Raw genomic sequence first — 13791 nt, forward strand, 5'->3', positions numbered from 1 at the left:
GAGAGTGAATGATGATGGGTGGGAGTGAATGATGTGTTCCTTGCTTTTTTCAGTTTTAAAGGTGATAAAATGTTGTCAATATTTGCTCTTTGGAAAATCCAGGGGATGACTCTGTCTAGGAGGTCCACAATCAGAAGTCCTTTGTTCAATGAGGACATAGAAAAGGAAGCCCAACAGTCACACCTGTGCTGCCTCAGGTAGGACCCTGTAAACTAGGTCATAGCTCCGACCTGTCTTCTTAGAGGTTTAGCAGTGTTCTGATCATCTCAGCATGAAGGAAGGCTTGATCAAGTGATGCTGGACTTGGGATTGTGACTTGATATGGTCGAGTGCTGGGAAACTTTGTTCTCTTACACAGACCCCATCCTCTCAAAATAACCCAATCCAGGACTACAGAATCCCTGAGTTTGGGATCTTATCCAAGAACCACCACCATACCCAGATAGACTGTAGTTTCCAGTAGAAACCTTAGTTCTTTCTTAACACTTACCCCTGCCAGGCCTCTTTTCCTAGAGGAGTGAATGTCTGTTCTCTTAAGACTTCCCATTTTAGGTGTTTCTCCCACTCTACCAAACTCCTTTTAAAACCTGGGATTAGGGCTCCTGGATGGCTCAGTTGGTTAAGTGTCTGCCTTGGGGTCAGGTCAGGGTTCCAGGGTCTTGGGATCTAGCTCCACATTGCACTCCCTGTTTCTCTCTCCCTCTGCCCCTCTACCCCAATTCTGCTCTCTTCCTTTGTCTTAAATAAAGTCTAAAAAAAAAAAAAAGGAATAAAATTTGGGATTAGAAATGGAAACCATAATAATCTATGTTGAGTTCCTCCCCTTCCCAAGGGTTTCTTACCTTTTCGGTAGTTTTGCTTTTCCAATTTGTAAATGGAATACCCACGAGGTAGCACAGGAACAGAAGGAGCAATCTCAAACCGCACAGGAAGGTGAAGTTGGGATCAATCTCCAAGCATGTTGAGCCAGAGCTCAGACATGGTTTAGTATCGCTATTCAGAAATGAGAGAACATTCCAGTTTTGGAACTTCATCGTCTAAATCACAAGACAGCCTATATTGTGCACACGCTGAATATATATCGTCCCCAGGCTTACATCACAGAGCACGGTCACAAAGAGTTTCTGAGGGTGAGGGAGGGGACAGTTCAACAAGGTGTGTCCAGAGCCCCTCCCCACCTACTAGCTCAGAATACCCCTCCATCCTCCTGGTCCTTCAGGTCTGCCATCCTATTTTCCTACTCCTTTTCATCACTTATGAAAATTATGAAATTTTCTGTCATTCCATGTATAATTCATATATTACCTGGGTCCCTCTTCACTGTTTGAGAACTTGGCTTTCGTCTTACCAGGTCTGTGCCTTGAAAGTCTGCAAGGCTACCTGGAGTTTTTGCTTGTACCCTGACATTTACACTCAGGATCACATAGGTCCTCAGATCCAGTTTTCATATACAATGTGAAGCCATGGGACAGGAGAGAGAGCCCATCAGAGGGAGAATGGGCTTTTGGGGCTTTCGGGGCACATGATACATATTTCCCAAGAGGTCCAGCGATTGGTCACCTTTTAGAAGATGAAAGGAAGCAATCAGTAACGGCTGAACTGATTTGCCCAAAACCATTGCTCCCAAGACAGTACACAGAACAGACAACTGGGTGTTACTAGAGAAATATTTACTCTGTGGGCACACCACCAGGGGGGTTCTGGCTCTTCTTCCCCTTTATGCCTGGTTACTGTCCCCTTCCAGTATCGGCATTTGCACTTTTGACCTTTGGCTCCCATGTGAGCACACCTTGCCTTGTAGGCCGTCTGAGTGCACCTTGCCTTTTAGGTGGCCTTGGGGGCCATCTGTTGCCTATGGAGTCACGTTTGACAGATGTAGGAGTCTGATGGGTTATATTAGAGGCTAATGGCCTCAAAATTCTTTGTTCCTCCTTGCCCGCAGTTGAGGTGGCAGGGAAAGGATGATCGGGGATGGGGGGCTGAATTTGCTGTTCCTCCTGCTTTGTGTCCATGGAGAGATGTCAAGCTTCCATTGAACTCTTTGTATTTAAAGTGCTGTATGGATTCAAGGACCCTAGGGGGAAGGCCCCAAGTCAACCTCTTACTAAGCTTTTTAATGTGATCTTCCAGCATCTGTGCTGCCGTAGGTGTAACAAGGGGAAGCTCCTGGAAGTTATTCAGGGAGTCATCCTCAACCTGTGATGGTGGCAAACTTCCCTGTCTTCTTTCTTTCTGGGATTTGTTAGAAGTGAGTGATGTCTGCTCCACGGAGTGCCATGAATTATGGAGAGTTTTCACGGCATTAAGTTGTCTCTGTCCCGTAGTCTCCACAGCCACCATCGAGTTTTTCACGGATGGGCTATGTTCTTGGTCAGAACCATACCCCATATCATTCTTGGTGTTGTGTCCCTGATCCTTGTCCAGGTCATCTTTGCAGGAACTCTCCTCTAGCAGAATTTCTGGGAGCTCCACATAGACACTTTTTGACATACTCCTTCTGATCGGACTCTTATTAGAGATTGCCGAGCGTCCACCATGGCGCTGAGACTCAGGTAGCTGTGGAAGAGTCAGTGCTAGAGACTCATAGATCCTGCGGGTTAGGCCCCTCTGGTGTAGGATGAGCCTGTCTTCAAGATGAGACTCCAGTTTTCTCCGAAGCTCTTCATTCAGAGGAAACTGCCCAGGAGGGACAGAAACTGCAGCATGAGCCTTGGTGGCCTTGTGGCTAATACAAGGGTTAGACGCAGAAGAACAGTAGTCCTCCTGGGATCTTTGGACTATAGTGGGTAAACCCCACACACGTTTCTGTATCTTCTGCAACACGTTGCATTCCAGATGTTTCCATTTCTGTTGATGGCAGACTCTCAGACTCATTTTGAGGTCTGTGGAAACAAGCTCCACAGATTTTGATGTCAGGTAGAGGACCAGATGGCAGGATTGGGAGTGGGGATTGAAGTGGGGGCCTGGGGCTGGACATGAGGGAGAGGTAGGGGCTGGGTTTGAGGCAGGAGTTGAGGCGGGTTCTCAGGCAAGGATGGAGGAAGTGGATGGGGAACTCCTGGGGATTCCTGCTCTGGGGGAGGCAGCAGGGAAGAAGGACCCCGCTTGGAGTTTGGAGACCCCAGAAGAACTGGATGGGGGTTTGCTGTAAATGGCCCTCTTCCGAGGTGGTAGGATATGGACACTGCTCCCACAACTCCGGTAAGGGGCTGACATCTTGGGAAAGGGTATTTAGAGACACTGTCTCTGTTTGGACGCTACGGTCCACTGAATGGGCATGATGGGGTGGGACAGGAGGTGGAAAGGCAGGGGGCTGGGCTGGGAAATGGTCCATTGGGAATTTGGAATCCAAGGGAGGAAAGGGCTCTGGTGGCACAGAATCACCCCGGTGGTGAGGGTGGAAAGAAATCAGCCACAGGGATCACTGGGTTAGGTGAGAAGATGGAGGCAGGTGGTGGGGAAGACTCAGACAGCGAAGCTGGTATTAGCTCTCCTGGAGGGACTGCTGAGAAGTCAGTGGAGAGAGTGAATGATGAAGAAGTCACAGAAGCTGTGGAAGCCAAGGGAGTAGAATCTTCCAGAGCCTGCAGGAACAGCAGCCGATCGATCTCAGCAGATGTGCTGTTACATATCTCACAGGAGGGGTCTGGACATAACAGTTGACGAAAGTGGATGGTATCATGATGCCGGCCGAGGGGGCTGCAGGAGACAGGAGGTAAAAAACTGCAGCCAGGACCAGAACAAGGGGAGGCGGCCATGCAGACCTGACAAGGGAGGGGCCACCTGAAGCCTGCTATCCCTTCACAATGCCCCACTTTTATGACCTGGCAGTGTACTCAGTAGCATTCACCCCAATATCTGTTCCTATGGCTACCCCCACCCCATGGCTATGACAGACTGCAGTGAATCCTGCAATTGCATAAAACCTGCTCTAAGAGGCAATAGGATCAAGGGGGAAAACTGGTCACCTTCTTAAAATCGAGATCAGCTTCCGGGCCTCCTCCACTTCCCGTTGGTACCATCTGCCATCTGGGGAAAAACAGGAGACTGTGTTATATAGTGAAAGCAGAAAACATAGGTATTAATCCAGGAGTCCCCTTATAGGACAGCCTTGGGATGTTGGACTCTGAAAGCCACAACAATCAATAGATGAGGGCAAACGGCCAGTGATGTGAAGCTGGTTAGTAATCTAGCTTCCTGTATAAAGTACTTTCATGTAAATTATCCATGTGATGATCAGACCACCTCTATGAAGCAGAGAGGTCAGGGAAGACTCCTGAAGGTCCATGATGTCAGAGAGCTTTCACAAAGTCAGGAGACAGAAGTTCTGACTCCTCATCTCACACGGCCACCTAGTGGGAAGCACTCGTCTGGATCCATCACTGCTTCATGCTCAATAATGGTCAGGGCAGGGATCTGAGAAGGGTTTTGCCCTCTGGCTACATTTCCATGAGCCTCTCCTCTGAGGGAATGTATCTAGCAGCTCGCATCCTCAGAGTTCATGGACCGGGCCCTCATGGAGAGGACAGCAAGCATCAGCCTTGGAGAGAGCTCAGGTGGAATAGGCAGAACCTTACCTTCCAGTGTCCCTCCTTTCCTCCTCCTCTTGGCTCTGCCCTGATGCTAGAAGAAAAATGAACAATGAGGGGGGTTGGGATCCATGTCTTACTCTTCTCTCAGAAATGGAAACGTCCTTTATGCAAGAATTCTAGGACTTTAGTAGAACTTTGTGTTCCTTGCTTTTTTCAGTTTTAAAGATGATAAAATTTTGTCAATATTTACTCTTTAGAAAACCCAGGGGACGACTTTGTCTAGGAGGTCCACACTTGGTATTCCCAATCAGAAGTCCTTTGTTCATTGAGGACATAGAAAAGGAAGCCCAACAGTCACACCTGTGCTGCCTCAGGTAGGACCCTGTAAACTAGGTCATAGCTCCGACCTCACTGTCTTCTCAGAGGCTTAGCAGTGTTCTCCTGATCAGCTCAGCATGAAGGAAGGCTTGATCGAGTGATGCTGGACATGGGAATGTGACTTGATATGGTCGAGTGCTGGGAAACTTTGTTCTCTTACACAGACCCCATCCTCTCAAAATAACCCAATCCAGGACTACAGAATCCCTGAGTTTGGGATCTTATCCAAGAACCACCACCATACCCAGATAGACTGTAGTTTCAATTAGAACCCCTAGTCCTTTCTTAACACTTACCCCTGCCAGGCCTCTTTTCCTAGAGGAGTGAATGTCTGTTCTCTTAAGACTTCCCATTTTAGGTGTTTCTCCCACTCTACCAAACTCCTTTTAAAACCTGGGATTAGGGCTCCTGGATGGCTCAGTTGGTTAAGTGTCTGCCTTGGGGTCAGGTCAGGGTTCCAGGGTCTTGGGATATAGCCCCACATTGCACTCCCTGTTTTGCCCTCCCTCTGCCCCTCTACCCCACTTGTGCTCTCTTCGTCATAAATAAAATCTAAAAAAAAAAAAAAAAAAAAAAAAAGGAATAAGATTTGGGATTAGAAATGGAAACCGTAATAAGCCATGTTGAGTTCCCCCCCTCTCCAAGGTTTTCTTACCTTTTGGGTAGTTTTGATTTTCCAATTTGGAAATGGAATCCCCACCAGGTAGCACAGGAACAGAAGGAGCAATCCCAAACCACACAGGAAGGTGAAGTTGGGGTCCATCTCCCAACATGTTGAGCCAGAGCTCAGACATGGTTTGGTATCGCTATTCATAAATGAGAGAACATTCCAGTGTTGGAAATCCATAGTCTAAATCACAAGACAGCCTATACTGTGCACACGCTGAATTTATATCCTCCCCAGGCTTACATCACAGAGCACTGTCACAAAGAGTTTCTGAGGGTGAGGGAGGGGACAGTTGAACAAGGTGTGTCCAGAGCCCCTCCCCACCTACTAGCTCAGAAGACCCCTCCATCCTCCTGGTCCTTCAGGTCTGCCATCCTATTTTCCTACTCCTTTTCATCACTTATGAAACTTATGAAATTTTCTGTCGTTCCATGTATAATTCATATGTTACCTGGGTCCCTCTTCACTGTTTGAGAACTTGGCTTTGGTCTTACCAGGTCTGTGCCTTGAAAGTCTGCAAGGCTACCTGGAGTTTTTGCTTGTACCCTGGATCACATAGGTCCTCAGATCCAGCTTTCATATACAATGTGTTTGCCTGGGAAACCTGGGTGGCTCAGTCGGCTAAGTAATCGCCCTCAGCTCAGGTCATGATCTGAGGGTTCTGAGATCAAGCTCCACATTTGGCTCCTTGCTCCACGGCACGGGGAGCCTGATTCCCCCACTCCCTCTGCCTGCAGCTCCCCTGATTGTGTGCTCTCTGTCAAATAAATAAAACCTTTAAAAGAAAATGTGTTTGGCTTCCATGAGCCCAGATAGAGACCTTAACGTTCTTTCACACTCACTTAGTTCTGTACATGTTGCACAGCACATTTCAGTTTTTGTTTCATTCGGCCTTTAGTATCTTCCGTCAGAGAGGCTGACTCCATTAAACTCAATAATGCATTATTCAATAATCCCCAAACCAAAGTCAGTGTAAAATGACTGTAAATAATTAAACCTTCAAATAGTCTTGGGGGTAACTGTGTAGCACTCGTATTCCTAAAGTTAGTGAAGCTAAACTGCATAAAAGGTTTGGGGACAAGCTAACACACACACACATACACACACACACACCCTTTGACAAAACAATCCAGTATATTTCATATTGAAGAATAAAGTGTTTTCTCCTTTTATTTCAGTATTTCATAAAATATTGACCCCAGGTCTTCTTACTCTACCTAAAATACTGTGTTCTGTACATCAACACCCTAATACTTGTACAAGTTCCTTCTCAGTGAGTTGCAGCCCTGTAACAAATGCCATAGACCGGGTGGTTTAAACGACACACATATATTTTTCATAGTTCGGGAGGACGGGAATTCCAAGGTCAAGGCACAGAAGATTCAGTGTCTGTTGACACCTTCCTCATGATTCACACGCAGGTGCATCTTCTCCCTACAACCTGATGTGGCAGAAAAAGTGGGTGAGAGGTTTCTGGGGTCTCTATACTAAGGACACTAAACTCATTTATGAGGGCCCCACCCTCATGACCTAATCACCTCCCAAAGTCCCCATCTCCTAATACCATCACACTGGGATTAGGGTTTCATCATATGAATTTGGGGAGGAGCACAAACATACAGTTCATAAACTCCCCAAAGGCTGGGATAGGTTACAGGCTGCTAAGTAAGCTACTGATCCCCTCCTGTGGTGGCAGGGTGGGACCCAGGAGTGTCACAGCCTTCCTGCAGAATGTAGTCTTGCTGATTGCCCTTGTGGGCCTTGTATATCCTTTCCTAGGAGCGCCTTACAGGAAAAGCGGTTGAGAAGCTCCACCCTAGATTATCATCCCCACCTATGTTTGAAAATCAACTACCTGTGACAGGTTTTCCAGGTTCCTTTTTGTCAGGTTTAAATAATCCCACTCTTCCTCCATCTTCTTTTATCTTCACAGCAGCTGTCCTCTGAACTGTTCCTAACTTCTCACACATCTTTCTTAAACTGGGATGCCCTTTATTTGACACCCCTGGCCTAGCATTATGAACTTGGTCATCTGTGAAAGGGTAGGACAGCCTTCACCCTGGCCCAGCAGAGTCTCTTTTTGGTTCTGCAGGAACAGGTCACCTGCCTGGAAGATCAGACCTGCCCAGAGGCACCGCTTCTTCCTCATCCTGACATGCAGTCTCAGCCACATTTTCATTTAATAAATAGTTACTTTTGGAAGCCAAGAGACACAAACACCTGTTAAGTCCTGGTCTCCGTCCTTAAGGACCTCATGGTGCTGTTCTAGGGAAAAGCCCTGTGCAGGCTCAGAGTTACACAGGACCCAGGACAGGTATCCTGCCGCATTTGGGAATTGCCAGGTGATCTCTGGAACAGAGGAACAAAGTGACAGGTACTGTGGGTCACAAATGCTCGCACACACCATGCTCCTTAGAAAGGCAACTCTGCATGTCTAATCTCTGCGATTATGTGATACAGATTAATGGCTCTTTGAGAGGATAGTCGAAGAATGGTTTTTTTCTCTTTTAAAAGGGCATGTGTTGGCTCGATATCCTTACGTACATTTCTGTGCCTTGAGTTAAATCTTTTCTCAGAACCTGGTAGAAGTTCCTTCAAAATTTAAAGGAACTTATGGTTTGTCTCCCTCCCATTCCCATCTTGTTTCATTGATTCTTCTCCTACCCACTTAAGCCCCCATGTTGCATCCCCACTTCCTCATATCAGGGAGATCATATGATAGTTGTCTTTCTCTGCTTGACTTATTTCGCTAAGCATGATACGCTCTAGTTCCATCCATGTTGTCGCAAATGGCAAGATTTCATTTCTTTGGATGGCTGCATAGTATTCCATTGTGTATATATACCACATCTTCTTGATCCATTCATCTGTTGATGGACATCTAGGTTCTTTCCATAGTTTGCCTATTGTGGACATTGCTGCTATAAACATTCGGGTGCACGTGCCCCTTTGGATCACTACGTTTGTATCTTTAGGGTAAATACCCAATAGTGCAATTGCTGGGTCATAGGGCAGTTCTATTTTCAGGAACAAGACCTGAAAGGTATATATATATAGAATCTCACCAAAAATAACCTCCACTGAGGTTCAGTAGGGAGGTTCACAGCACTTCTCCTCCTACACTAACAGCAAGTGTAAATGATTTGCTACCTTTTCAAGAAGTTTACTGAGAGCAACCTCACAATCACCCCATGGTGTAAGCAGCTCAGGTATTAGTGTGCCTCTATTATGAAAGAACAAAACCGAAGCTCGGAGAGGGTAAGTGACTTCTCTAGATCACTCAGCTGTAACTCGTAGAGCACTGACGATGAAATCCCCAATGTTCTCAACACCTCTATTTTAAATAATAAGTGATATCCTAAAAAGCCACCTTAGTCCTAAAATTAAAGCAGCCATGTGGATACAAATAGTATCCACTTTTTCTATTCAATGCTGACAGTTTTTTTTTTTTTGTTGTTGTTGTTTTTTGAATGACACCTATGTTTATTTCTTCCAAGAAAAGTTTTTTTTCCCACATACCTTCTACCTTTTCACCAAAATACCTTATTGTCATCTCTACTGATTTTAAACAATAATCTCATTTTTTTGATGGTTATATGTATTTATTTCTTCTCCCCATGCTACCTAGTCATTTCATTGTTGGAACTCTTACAGCTTCATTATTTAGATTATAAACTGTTGAAATTAAGCCCTGTATCATTTCCTTACTTGACTCGCCTACATTCCCTTGCTGATGATGAATCAGTCTTGGCCCTAGACACCCAATCCTTTCCCTGCCATTTGAAGAAGTTTTGCCTATAATGACAGTTCCTTTTTTTCCCCTCTCTTATCCTGCATCCACAGTTTCACCATTGTCTCTACCCAAGGGAAGGTACTTCCTTCACCATTGTCTCTACCCAAAGGAAGGTACTCTTCAAGCCCACCCCTCGTCACATACCCTCCTTGACTTCAGACGGATGTCGGTTAAGAAAAATCCCTCCAGGGGCGCCTGGGTGGCTCAGTGGGTTAAGCCGCTGCCTTCGGCTCGGGTCGTGATCTCAGGGTCCCGGGATCGAGTCCCCCATCCGGCTCTCTGCTCAGCAAGGAGCCTGCTTCCTCCTCTCTCTCTCTCTCTCTCTCTCTGCCTGCCTCTCTGCCTACTTGTGATCTCTCTCTATCAAATAAATATAAAATAAAAAAAAAAAAAAAAAAAAAAAAAAAAAAATCCCTCCACATATCTTTGAGTTTCTGGAATTGTTTTCAAATAGAAAGTGTGGTCTTAACTGTCCCTAAGGCCCCTAGGACTCACAACTATAAAAAACATCCTTTAAAGTCTGAGCAAGATAAGTTCACCCCCAAAACATTTCCAGGTGAGAAGGGGTTTAAATATGGCACAATGATTTTATTTTTCAAACCTGGCCTCGTTCTAAAAGAGGCTGAGAAACTGATCCATATTAAAGGAAACTAAAGATGCACAGGAACTGGATGTAGTAGGTCATCCTAGACTAGATCTTGTAAAGAGGTACACACACACACACACACACACACACACACAAACACACACACAAGCGTTACTTGATAAATTGATAAAAATGGAGAGATTAGTTAAAAATTTTATGTCAATATGAAATTTACCGAAGGAGATAACTGTGGTGTTAGAGAATATTCTTTTTCTTAAGAAACACACAAGGAAATATTCAGGGAAAAAGTGCATGATTCATGAAATGTATTCTCAAATACTCAAGAATGTATGCATAGTTTTCCTAGGCATATACATGTCTTCCTATAGAGAGAGAAGGGGAAGGAAGAAAGGAGAGAGAGATTGTAAACAGGTCAAAATCATAATAGGAACATCTGGATAAAGGGGATATGGCTTTACCATCTATGGCTTTACCATCTATGCAACTTTTCCACAACTGTATTTTCAAATACATTTTAAAAATGTTTTTTAAACCAACCTTTTAGATTTCTGACTTTGATTCCAGAAGCTAGTGCCTCCACCATACTCTGACCCCAGATGTGTGCAATGCCAACTTTAAAACAGTTGACTCAGGTTCTGTCCTATGCAGGAAACCTGGGATCCTCTCTGCACATTTGGAACATGCTAACATTTCAGCAAGTTTTTTTACAAAACTGGCAAAGAGTGCCCCCTTTCAAAAAAAAATTTAGAAATTATATGCAATATAAAAAAAAAAAAACAACAAAGAACAAAAATTCTACATGTTTACTAACACAAAACCCCTAATTTCATTTTTCTCTGGTGCCACCACGTTGCTCTTCTCCTGGGTTTTGCAGTGTGAATTGATTTGCCAGCACTTTGTTTGCTCTGCGAGTCAGTTTCCACTCCTCCACCAGATTTCCATTTTCCAAAAATGTGTTGACAGCTTTTGTTCTTTTTATGCTCCCCTTCTTGTCATCCTTAAGCACTTATTTTTAAATCCTTTACTTGTTTTAACAGCCTTACTGAAATACAGTTCACATACCATACAATTTACCCATTAACACGTATAATTCCTTGATTTTCAGTACAGGCATCACCACAGTCAATTTTAAAACATTGTCATGACTTAAGAGAAACAAATCTGCAACCTTTTGCTATCATTCTCCTTTCTCTCCTCCCTCAAGCTCTAAGATGACTCTATTTTCTGTGTTGTAGATTTTACTATTCTGGACACCTCATGTGAATAGAGTCATATGTGACCATTAGTGAATGGCTTCTTTCATTTAACATGTTTTCAAGGTTCATCCCTGTAGTGGCACGGCTTGGTCTTTTTTATTATTCCCCAAATATTGTATCATAGGAATATGTTATCTTTAATTCACCCATTTCTCAGTTGATGGATGTTTGAATTGTTTCCATCTTTTGACCTTATAAATAAGATAGCTATAAACATTTGTTTACAAGTTTTTGTGTAGACCCATGTTTTCATTTCTGGGGAGTATATACCGAGAAGTGGAATTGCTGGGTCTTATGTTAACTCTATGTTGAACTTTTTGATCAACTGCCACACTGTTTCCAAATTGGCTGCACCGTTTTTCATTCCCACCGACATTGCATGGGGGTTCTAATTTCTCCACATTCCCACCAACATTTGTATTCTTTTTTATTTTAGCCAGCGTTGTAGGTGTGAAGTTTTGGTAAATATTGATTTTGATTTGCATTTTCCTGATGGTTAATGATATTGAGCCGTTTTCATCTAACCTTTAACTCTTAATGGAATTTTGGAAAGAGGGGAGTGTTTGGTCTATTTCATTTAAGGTGATACACAGTAGCTTATTTAAACAGTAACATGACAAGTTTTTCTTCTAAATATTTGAAAGCACACAATGTCAAGCCTTTAACAACATATAAAGTGTTCTTCTATGCTTTTTACATATTACAGTTACCGAGTGATTAAGGGACAGTGAAATTCTGCCCTTAATTTGCTCTGTAAGATTACTTCTTCTGTGGGGTTGAGGAATTCACTCAGATGGCTCCTCAGCGTTTACTATAAGGCAGAGCAGACTGATTGCCAAAGCCTCTAAAGCCCAGGGCCTTTTTAACACTAAGTTCCATGCATCTGTTGTGAATAAGTGTGTAGCACAGGTGATAAATATCAAAGAAATTTGAGGGCTTCGACGTGGACGCATAGCATATGTCTCAGAGATGGAAGGCAAGGTGGTTTTTTTTTTTTTTTATTTTTTTTATTTTTTATAAACATGTATTTTTTATCCCCAGGGTTACAGGTCTGTGAATCAGCACTCACCAAAGCATATACCCTCGCCAATGTCCCTAACCCCACCGCCCCTTCTCCCACCCCCCCCCTCCCCCCAGCAACCCTCAGTTTGTTTTGTAAGATTAAGAGTCACTTATGGTTTGTCTCCCTCCCAATCCCATCTTGTTTCATTGATTCTTCTCCTACCCATTTAAGCCCCCATGTTGCATCACCACTTCCTCATATCAGGGAGATCATATGATAGTTGTCTTTCTCTGTTTGACTTATTTCGCTAAGCATGATACGCTCTAGTTCCATCCATGTTGTCGCAAATGGCAAGATTTCATTTCTTTGGATGGCTGCATAGTATTCCATTGTGTATATATACCACATCTTCTTGATCCATTCATCTGTTGATGGACATCTAGGTTCTTTCCATAGTTTGCCTATTGTGGACATTGCTGCTATAAACATTCGGGTGCACGTGCCCCTTTGGATCACTACGTTTGTATCCTTAGACCCAGTAGTGCAATTGCTGGGTCATAGGGCAGTTCTATTTTCAACATTCTGAGGAACCTCCATGCTGTTTTCCAGAGTGGCTGCACCAGCTTGCATTCCTACCAACAGTGTAGGAGGGTTCCCCTTTCTCCGCATGCTCGCCAGCATCTGTCATTTCCTGACTTGTTGATTTTAGTCATTCTGACTGGTGTGAGGTGATATCACATTGTGGTTTTGATTTGCATTTCCCTGATGCCGAGTGAGATGGAGCACTTTTTCATGTGTGTCTGTTGGCCATCTGGATGTCTTCTTTGCAGAAATGTCTGTTCATGTCCTCTGCCCATTTCTTGATTGGATTATGTGTTCTTTGGGTGTTGAGTTTGCTATGTTCTCTATAGATTTTGGACACTAGTCCTTTATGTGATATGTCGTTTGCAAATATCTTCTCCCATTCTGTCGGTTGTCTTTTGATTTTGTTAACTGTTTCCTTTGCTGTGCAAAAGCTTTTGATCTTGATGAAATCCCAATAGTTCATTTTTGCCCTTGCTTCCCTAGGCAAGGTGTTTTAAAGGGGCTTTTGCACTTTAGTCACAGTGTCTCACACCCGCCCAATGATAACAGTACAAATTGGGTGGCAGATATGTGCGAAGTCATGTTGTTATATGTGCTCTTGGACATGTTTCTGTAGTAAAAGCCATTAAAAGAAAAAAATAGATGTAGTAAAACCATAAATAAAAAACAAAGATGTTGGGTGCCTCAAAGGGAGAGGGAGGAGGGGTCAGAAGGAGACCTGGCAAGGGTGGATCAGTCCATCAAGACCAGAAGTTAGCTCTCTGAATAAAGACATCTCAGAAAGTATATTTCCTTTGAGATTGGGAAGGAAACCTCTTTCCGTATAACAGGAAGGAAGAGGAAAAAGAAGAATGGGGAGACTTTTTTGAAAGGATTTGGGTTTGCTTTGTTTTGTGAGAGGCTCGATCACTACTTTCTTGCTCTTCTGTGAGCTCTGATCCAGCACATCCGCTGGGCAAGTGAAGATGGC

The 13791-nt window shown here is 44.0% G+C and overlaps 1 protein-coding gene across 1 annotated transcript; it reads right to left on the reverse strand.

Moving 5' to 3' along the window:
* Positions 1–3380: 3380 nt before the first annotated feature.
* LOC123389271 (spermatogenesis-associated protein 31D3-like) lies at positions 3381–5782 on the reverse strand. Its single transcript, XM_045070400.1, has 4 exons — positions 5566–5782; positions 4578–4623; positions 3969–4029; positions 3381–3699 (listed from the first exon to the last, which is right to left on the reverse strand). The coding sequence occupies exons 1-4, from the start codon at positions 5755–5757 to the stop codon at positions 3381–3383; spliced, it is 618 nt and encodes a 205-aa protein (XP_044926335.1). The 5' UTR covers positions 5758–5782.
* Positions 5783–13791: the final 8009 nt, after the last annotated feature.

Source organism: Mustela putorius, unplaced genomic scaffold, assembly GCF_011764305.1.
Source record: "Mustela putorius furo isolate JIRA1106 unplaced genomic scaffold, ASM1176430v1.1 tig00003964_pilon_pilon_pilon, whole genome shotgun sequence".
Lineage (NCBI taxonomy): Eukaryota > Metazoa > Chordata > Mammalia > Carnivora > Mustelidae > Mustela > Mustela putorius.

What these genes read in the sequence shown, in the direction of transcription:
- LOC123389271 (XM_045070400.1), bottom strand. Translation starts at nt 5,757, where the DNA reads ATGGATTTCCAACACTGGAATGTTCTCTCATTTATGAATAGCGATACC. An exon ending in AAATCAAAACTACCCAAAAG is followed by an intron (nt 4,624 to 5,565) that starts GTAAGAAAACCT and finishes TTTTTCTTCTAG; the next exon opens with CATCAGGGCAGAGCCAAGAG. An exon ending in GAAAGGAGGGACACTGGAAG is followed by an intron (nt 4,030 to 4,577) that starts GTAAGGTTCTGC and finishes GTTTTTCCCCAG; the next exon opens with ATGGCAGATGGTACCAACGG.